The sequence below is a fragment of the Rutidosis leptorrhynchoides genome, chromosome 3 (genome assembly GCF_046630445.1).
Source record: "Rutidosis leptorrhynchoides isolate AG116_Rl617_1_P2 chromosome 3, CSIRO_AGI_Rlap_v1, whole genome shotgun sequence".
Lineage (NCBI taxonomy): Eukaryota > Viridiplantae > Streptophyta > Magnoliopsida > Asterales > Asteraceae > Rutidosis > Rutidosis leptorrhynchoides.
In genome coordinates, this window is record NC_092335.1 from 370,769,785 (window position 1) to 370,779,476 (window position 9,692).

Sequence of the window (9,692 nt, forward strand, 5' to 3'; positions counted from 1 at the left end):
TTTGGAAGCTTTCCCTTTTAAGGTAGTTCTAATATTATTATTATTATTATTATTATTATTATTATTATTATTATTATTATTATTATTATTATTATTATTATTATTATTATTACTATTATCATTATTTTTAGTATTATTATCATTACTATTATTTTTATGAAAAATTCTATTATTATTACTTTTATGAATATAATTATTATTATAACTATCATCATTATTATTTCTTTTAACATTAAAATTATTATTTCTAACATTATTATTATTATTACCACAAAATATTTTATATATATATAAGATAATTACTACATGTAACATAAATATAATCAATATTACAAACTACCATGTTTTAATATATTAACTAATATATCATTAATTAAATTATATATATAAAATAACCTATTATAAGTATTAATGTAATATAAGGATATTAATCATAATACATTATGAAATTTATAAACTTAGTTGATTAATATTATGTGTTAATATATATATAATTGATATAGGTTCGTGAATCCGAGGTCAACACTACACTTGTTCAATGATGTTATATGTATTTTTACTACAAAATACAGTATGGTGAGTATATAGTCCCTTTTAAACTCTAAATATTTTTGGGCTGAGAAAACATGCGCTGTTTTTATAAATGATTTACGTTATGGACACAAGTGATCAAAAATAAAATCTACGTTGAGTTGTACCATGGCATATTTCTTTATACTTGGTAGCTAATATTTACGTGAGGAGCGTGAACGCGAATCCTGTTGATAGATCTATCGGGCCTGACAACCCCAACCGGGCTGGACGACCAGTTTTAAACGGTTGCACAGTACTTCGTTTCGTTACTACACTTGGTACGGTGTAGGGTTTATTTAAGAATATGCTGCTGTGATTTAATTGTTAAGTATGGTTACCAAGTGCTCAACGACTTTTCATACACGAGGAGTGTATTATGTATAAATATGAAATCTTGTGGTCCATAGTTATAACGCTGCTAGCATCAAACCTATATATCTCACCAACTTTATGTTGACGTTTTAAAGCATGTTATTCTCAGGAACGAATTAAGTCTTCCGCTATGAATTAACTCATGTTAAAGATATTATTTGAAGTCGATCATCGCAATGGGACCAACTGTTGAAGACTAAGTCCGGGAGGATTAGGACCGGTCGTCACAGTAAATCTTATTTTATATAAAGATTTGTACTATAATCATATTTTATATAATATATAAGATTTGATTTGATATAAATAAGATTTGATTTGATTTGTAAATCTTATTTTATATAAAGATTTGATTTTGCAAATCTTTTAAAATCTTTCCAAATCTTTATATTTGTATTATATGTATCAATTTTATTCTATATAATACCAAGTCTTGGTATTGAAAATAGATATGTAACTTGAGATACAAAAACACACATACAAAATGCTATTTCTCTTTCTCATTTTCAAGTAACCAAAATACTTTATAATTGGGTTCGGGTTTTGGTGGAAATAAGGAAAAGAAAAGATCCGTTAAGTAAAAGGTATAGATCGAAGCAAGGTTGGAACTTTGGGTGTCTACCGTTTAGAGGAACTCTTCTTTGGGTTTTCAAATTCGATCTTCAAAAGGGCTACAAAGGTTGTATTCTAATCTTCTCTTGTTCAGTTTCGTTAATTTGTTTTGTTTACTAAAGTTTTGTACAATGATCCGTGGAAGAGTATGATTTTGTAAAGTTTTAAAAATGCTTCCGCTCGTTTTGAATTTGTATCATACTCCCACATATCTGATGTATGTATGATGATGAATGTATATGATCACAATATGAAGGTTGAATTGTGATTGGTAACAAGGGAGAGAGTTACAATGTCGAGAGGATTTGGAGCTAAGTCGAGTTGGTCCTTAGAACTTAAGTATCTAGAATGAGTTGGAAAAAAATACCGTTAGACCTTAATAAATAATATAAGCTACTTAAAAAAAAATATTAATTTAATTTTTGCTAGAATGCTAGTGGACTTTGATTTTTTTTTTTTTTTTTCTTCTTTTTTTGGGCATTTGATGTTGTTCTTGAACCTATTTGTTTCTTAAATCTCCGATGGTATCTGTGTATATAAAAGAATTTGGCCCCTGAAAACCTTATGTCCCAAGTAGTCGATCGGGTTGCTCCCTCTTTGAGTCTCCTCTGAGCTAAGTTTGTGTAGGAAAGGTTCAATTATGTGTCTCTAACTGGAAGACTTGTGTATGTGGAGATGGAGATGTGCCATCTGTTAAGATCGGGTTATGGCTTTTCGTGTGCTCCGGCATGTTTTCCGGTGATGGATTCCGGTACCAACACTTATGGTCTGGGTTGTACTGCTTTTCTTGGGCATTTGGAGAAGACAACTACTCGTCACATGATAGAGAGCACTTACAACAAGATCTGCGCGTTAACAGAGATCAAATTTTGGCATGGAAGGAGATATGCTTTTGTTTCGTTTTTTCGATGCTTCTGCCGTTTGTGGGACGGCTGTCACGCCGGTCACCTAATTGTGTATCCGGTAAACCTTGGATCATGTCGTCGTCAAAACTTCTTTGCAAGCTATCCCAAAAATCGGTTATTTTTCAACAACTTGATGTAGGTGTTCTGCTGGTGGATGAGATGCCACTATCGGAAGAGAAAGTATTTGCTTACTTAGTTAAACATTCGGTGATGTTTCTTGTATTTATATGTGTGGAGTTCTTGGTTGTGTTGATATTTGTTCGGACAATGAAAACTATTCCAAACTCTTGAATGCGAAAATGAAAATCTAACGACTTCATGTTTGTCTCCCAATTTTCGTTGTTTGCCGGGAACCTTTTTCGGTTCACTTGGATTGAGATGAAAGGTGTTCCTGCCTCATTTGTTTCAGGTATTAAAACCAAAAAGATTGCGGGCCTTCTCGCTGATGTTTTATCGGGCCAAGTCATCTTCTTGTCTCGGTAACATTGGTTCGTTGTTTGCTTTCGTCAAACGCTCTTACGTCAAGCATATCCACGAGTTTGTGGAGGTCGATTTAACGAGAGTGTTGCTTTGGATGGCCTAGAACGATTTGTTAATTTAAAATCCTCACTGCATGTTTTGAACTTGGTAAACACATCCACTAAGTTTGGTAAGGCTCGTGTATTATTCATGGTGCAGGTTCGAGGTCGGTTCCACCCTTACAATCTTGTCTTCGTTGCCGAGTGCCCGGCCACTGGGGTGGAGGTTGTTAGGAGTACGGACTTTATTCATGCCGAAGATGGAGCTGTGAAGGACTGAAGGGTGTTGTTGATGATGGAGGTAATGTTGTAGTGGATGATGGAGGTCATGTAGTGGATGATGGAGGTGGGATCCAATTCGGGAGTCTTGATGTTCCTTCGATTAACGTGATTAATTTGGATGTCTCTCCGATTAAGAACATGTCTTCGGTTGGTGTTGATGTGGCTTCAACTAGTGGTGTGGTTCAAGGTGCGTTTAGGTTTGAGAAACTTGTTGAAGCAAGTCAGTCTGTTTGTCTACATAATGATGAAAAAATGTTTTAGATTTTGGTGATGCCTTGCTCAATATTTTTAAAGAGCCTAAGAATGATTCTGTGAATACTTTGTTGAATGATGTTGCTACAACCAATTCTGTAAATGTGGTGGAGAGCCCGGTTAAAGATTGTGATGTTAAATTAGATCGAAATGTTGGTTTTTTTTTTTAGGGCTTTGAGAAGCAAGGATTGTTACCTCCTTCCGTGTTGGGAACTAGAATTGGTAATTGTTCAGCAAAGGTTTCTACATATGCGATTAAAAATCGGGCGGGTAAGAAATTTAATCGGTTGAAACTTGACGGGGTGGTTTGTCAAGCCGATCATTTATGACTCGGAAAGGTAAATCGGTTGCCAGGTAATTTGCTCGGGCATTTTCGTTTTGCTTATTAGAGTTTAATTTTGAGTTGGTTTCGTGTTGGCCTTTGTATTGGCGCTTATACTTATTTATGTTCCTGTATTGATGCTTTGTTTAGGTTGCTCAAGGTAAAGGTTTCGTATTGACCTTTGTATTGGCGCTTATACTTATTTTGCTCATTTTTTAGTGATTAGTGAGCGTTTACTGCTTCCATGCCTTACAGTGATTTGTGGATTCAATTGTACCTTTGTTCGTCTTTAGGAAAAAACTTAGTTTAATCAGTGGTCGAACTACACTGATTAAATGGTTAAACTACAAGTGCAAATCCATCACTTTCTCTATTAAACAAATATTTATGTATGTTTTTCAAATCCGTTAAAAAAAAGAGGTCACTTCATAGTTTCAAGATATGTCACGGGACAAGAAGAGAAGGGGGAAATCAAGTGAGTGTCAAATTGCATAACTGAAGTTTCACAAAGAAAAATACATTTGTAAAGCGTTAGAAGTCAAAATTGGCAGCAGAACACATGCATCACATCACTACCACCGGTAGCCCGATGAACATATTTGCAAATGAACTAAAATTAATGCACTCACACACTCCAAGTAGGTATTAATGAGTAGTAAACTCCACATCCACTTAAAATAAAATGAGCATAACTTTACTAACAAAAAAGCAAATTTGCTTTAAAAAAAAACAAAAAAAAACAAAAAAAACAAAAAAAAATTACTCAGCTCGGTGGAGATGAGGAAACACGAGACTTGGCCATCCCTAGCCATGCTACAAGCCCAACAGTAAGAATCATCCACCCAAATATATCATACGTTAGATCGCTGGTCTTGTTCTTGGCAGAACCCTATAACACAAAAAAGCAAGGTTAGGTAAAACGATATGAATTCATAGGAAAATCGAGCAAGTTTAATCTTGAATGTGAAATGAGCAGAAGGATATAAATGCCTTGCTACATGTTGTATAGATGTGGTGGCAATTTTGACATATTTACTTACAAATGGGTGAATTTCGGCAATGTTTAATCTAAGAGTGTACAAAAGGCAAATGTCAAACGAGTTTAACGTCTCCCAAAGTGTATTTATAATGTCTAATACATCTTAAAATCATTCAATAACTTGGATATACATAATATTTTTGGAGGAAAGATTTAGAGGGAAGCACTATAATGGTGTATCCTAGGGGATACACGCATAAAAACATCATTTTTATACAGAAAAGTGGATCAAGTGACACAAAACATGATGAAATTTGACAGCTTTAATTATGTGCTGTCCAGCGTTCAGTATTCGCCGCCCAGCGTACAGCAGGCCGCCCAGCGTCAAGCGTAAGCCCTGCAGGCAGCTTCTATGCATAAGCCCTTTAACTCAGCGCGTGAACAGCACGCAGCCACGTCAACACACGCCACCGACATTCCAGATACTTCACGTAACAGAACCATTCAGTGATTGACACGTGTATCCCGTGAATTTCGGACATCCTGTGCCTATAAATAAACCCCCTGGGTCACCACATTTCACATCATTCTGATCTGAACTTCAGTCAGAGATAAATACACTCTCTCTCTCTCTCTCTCTCTCTCACACGGTTATTTCTCACTCTAAACATACACTAACCGCTTAGCAGCAATACACTATACGGATCAATTTCAGATTGATCCTCAGATTGATTGAGGCCACCCCACAGATCTCACATCTGTGTTCCGGGTCTACAGAGATTATTTCTCAAGGGCAAACAACAATCAACAGTATACACCACACGCTGAGCAGCTATTGTCTTGTACTGGTACCTTACAGCCGCTACACGGAAAATCGTACCAACACACTATTTTTTAGTGAATGTTAACACATGAAGATTAGCATTTCTCAATACAAATGTAAAATAATGTTAATCAAAATCGATGCTATGAATGTTAAGGGTCCTTGATGAATTACTTCTGTAAGGTATAACATTGATTGATGAATATTAGAAGAAAACTGGTTGAACGTTGATCATGATTCAATGTTACCAAAAGGAAAATAAAGTTGACGAATTGATGAATGTTAGAGTGACAAAGTCACTAACATCAACATTCATTAATTAACAGATTCAATGAATAATATCAATCAATCAAATATATACTTATAGTAACGGTTTTGATAAATAATTATTGGCAAAACCAACTCTTTTTTTACATATGTATTAGTGAATGTTAGTTGTATACGAAAAGAAATGAATATGTAACCTTAGCCCTTGAAGATGCAGCAGATCCTCCACCCAACGTCTGAGCTTGACTAATCCCTCCATTTTCGTGAATCTCTTTGTATAACTTAGGTGCCTGCAATGTTAAAAATTCCAATGAAAATAATCAAGAAACGAATTAAAGTAAATTTACTATATATAACTATAAATATGAAATCCATTCTGAAGTTCTGTTAATATAATTACTGAAGTAAGCCAACCCATATGATGTTATCTTCCAGCCATATCACTGACAAATTTTAAAAAAATGAACTCTTCCTATGCATTTAAACATAGCACACGCATGGGCGCATACAACTATATTGTCCCTTCCAATTTTAATATAACGAACTGCAAATATAGTGACTAATGGCAGGTTTATTGTTATTTAAGCTTCTCGGAAATTTTGATTACATGAGTAGAATGACCAATTTTAGAATTAATCAAGCTTGCATATCTCGGAACTCGGGGGATCTCGGTCGGAGGTTTTTGTGGAGTTCTTGGCAACTCGGGGAGAACTCGGACATTGACTAACATTGACTTTTAAATATACAAAAAATATATATATAAATATAAATAATATGTAATATGTAATAATAAATTTTACTTTTTACTTATTTTATTAAGTTCTACATAAATTTTTATGTAATAATCCAGTAACTTTTACCTTGATTTAAAATTTTGGGCCTTGAATCAAAGTATTCAAATGGGGTTGACTAAAAAAACTTGGGCTTGACAAAAAAAAAGAACTTGTGCTTCCTCGATCTGGTTAATTAATCAATCTGGTTTGGGCTAGGGCTTTGAGATGAGTAACCTGTTTAAATACTGAATTTGTTTTTAAGCTGAATTTGGCCTACACATATCTTCTTCTTTGTTGACTTGCACCAAATTTGATAGTTAAATCCATGTAAGAATGTTGACCATATTTGACTTTAACCGACTTTGACCAACAAATCCAATTTTGACCCATTACCCGACGTTGACCGGTCAATTAAACGGATTTTAGAAAATCGTATCGGTCTGCTATTAAAAGGGAGTAATCGTGATTAATCAGGAATAACAGGGATTTTTCATAACAGTGAGTAATATATACTTTCAAAATGCTAACATGTAAAAGTAACTAATAAGTATTAACACACATAACCTATAGACTAGAAAGATTTTTTTTTTATTTTTTTATTCTTTTATTTTTTTTGAAAGGCAAACTAGAAAGATTTACAGTAAGAAACGGGTGAACAGATGTAGCAGTATACCTTCATACATGATGCCAAAGATTGTAGATAATGTTCATTCCCAGGACACTGAAAAAATAAATTTAGATAATGTTCATACATGATGCCAAAGATTGTAGATAATGTTCATTCACAATTGAATATTCAACTTTGAAAGGTTAAAAGTAATACCTCTTCTACAGCCTTTTGATAACATTCCAATGCTAGATCAAATTGGATCTTAGCCTCATCTTGGTCAAAAATTAAAAACGCACTGGCAGTATGCGCATTACCTAAACACCATAACGCCTCATGCTTTGCAGGATTGATAGTTAATGCCTCGTCCAGTTTTGACACCGCATCTAAAATTTGTTATTCATTACGTACCAAACATGAGTTATAAGAAGATTACTTTTAATATTACACAAAGAAGATAAAACAAAATATACGCCTAACATAGTGGAATGATTTTCACGTGATATATTAGGAATTGCAAGACTACCCTTAAGCATCTTCTTGGAATCGTTGATATCTCCGAATTGAGATAATTCCAGCAAAATTCCACCCCATGTTGTTAAATTCTGTAATGTAATGACATAATACTTTCATTCTCATAACAAACAGATAACAATAATGCAATAATCATCACTTGTCCTTCATCTAAAATGTACTTTATTGACTTGTAAATGCAACGGCCTATACATCTTTGCCTTATTTAGTTCTATAACACGGCCTATACATCTTTGCCTTATTTAGTTCTATAAAATCCTTTATACCAGACATGTAAGCCACTTCAAAAGTGTGGTTTAGGAAAAGCTCGCAGATGTTTTTTCTGCAAGGTGTTTGTTTTTCTGAAGACATAACATAGAATTAAGGCCTTATTTTGTCTGCGAGTTTGCAGACTTATAAATATGCTTCTAAGTATTGCAGACAAGGTTGTAAAACTCGCGACTCGGGGAGTACTCGGCCGGAGGTTTTTGAGGAGTAATCGGCGACTCGGGGAGAACTCGGAGGAGTACTCGGATGTTGACTTTTGTTGACTTTTCTAATATAACTAATTATTTTCAATATATATGTATAATATATCAGGTATGTTCATGTTGTTTTGATTTTGTTAAACTTTAGGGACTTTTATGGTCATTTGCCAAAAGTAAAAGAAATTAATCTAAAGTGAATCTCTTATAGCTGTAAGTGTACAGGGCTGGTATTATATATATATATATATATATATATATATATATATATATATATAATGGTATATAATATATAATATGCCTAGAAAATAGATGGAGTACAGATTTAAGCAACGTTAACTTTTTTTTTTCTCTCTCTCTCTATCTCTTATCTTCTTCTCCACAAAAAACTTTAATAAAATTCAAAAAGTCACAGCAGATTTAAGCAACTTACGGCCTACTTTGTGACCGGTTTCAACTTGTTTCCTTCCTCTCTCATCTTCTTTTCTTTCTCCTGTCATTTCCGGCGAGATCTGAATAATTGACCGCCGTTGACCGCCTGTTCACCGCCGTTGACCGGCGGTTGACCGATTTATAGGCCGAGTTAGCCATCGAGTTCTCGGTGACCTACTGAAAACGATAACTCGGCGAGTTCTCGCCGATTTAATCCGAGTTTTGCAACCATGATTGCAGACGTGATTAAGTTATTTATTTTGCAGACATAAAACAAACACGGGCTTTTAGACCGCATCTTCTCTACAAACATAGTCTGCACCATCGGACAAAAACATCTTAAAAAAACAAATAGCACTTAACAAAAAACATACTTTGTTCCTTTCGTAATCATTATAAGAAAAACTACACAATCTTTATCTTAATCAGCATGAGGCTGAATACTAAAGATCAATTGAAATTAATAATTACACATAGTAATCAATTAATAACCAATCATACTTGCACATGTACACATAACTGAAAATACTTTTAAACATCATGAGATTGATTACTAAAGTGTCAATTAAACCTAGAAAACGATTCATAAGCACTATATAGATTCATAAGCACTATATAGATATAAATATAGAGATAGAGGGAGAAGAGATAGGCGTACATCTGCGTCAGTAGGGTTCTTAAGGTATTTAGCTTCGGCATTATTAAGAGCATCTTTGAAGATCATCAGTCTCTCTAAATCATTCTGACCGTCCATTATTATTATTATTATTATTATTATTGTGAATTGTTATTGGTGTTGTTATTCGATCTAAAATTGATTGATGAAATTCGCTGTCAAAACCCTCAGCTAGGGTTTATGAACTCAAGTTGTCTTGCGAGTTAATTTTAGCTGACGTCATCTCTATTACGGAGGTATGTTTTCTGATGTAAATTACATTTTCCGTCCTTTCTTTTTGTGTATATTCCGATTTAAGTCCTTT

At 34.1% G+C, this 9,692-nt stretch overlaps 1 protein-coding gene across 1 annotated transcript; it reads right to left on the reverse strand.

Moving 5' to 3' along the window:
- Positions 1–4,577: 4,577 nt before the first annotated feature.
- Positions 4,578–9,470, reverse strand: LOC139901277 (mitochondrial import receptor subunit TOM20-like). Its single transcript, XM_071884003.1, has 6 exons — positions 9,371–9,470; positions 7,809–7,887; positions 7,499–7,668; positions 7,349–7,396; positions 6,100–6,192; positions 4,578–4,722 (listed from the first exon to the last, which is right to left on the reverse strand). Exons 1-6 carry the CDS (start codon positions 9,464–9,466, stop codon positions 4,597–4,599), a joined length of 612 nt encoding a protein of 203 aa, XP_071740104.1. The 5' UTR covers positions 9,467–9,470; the 3' UTR covers positions 4,578–4,596.
- Between the last annotated feature and the right edge of the window lie 222 nt (positions 9,471–9,692).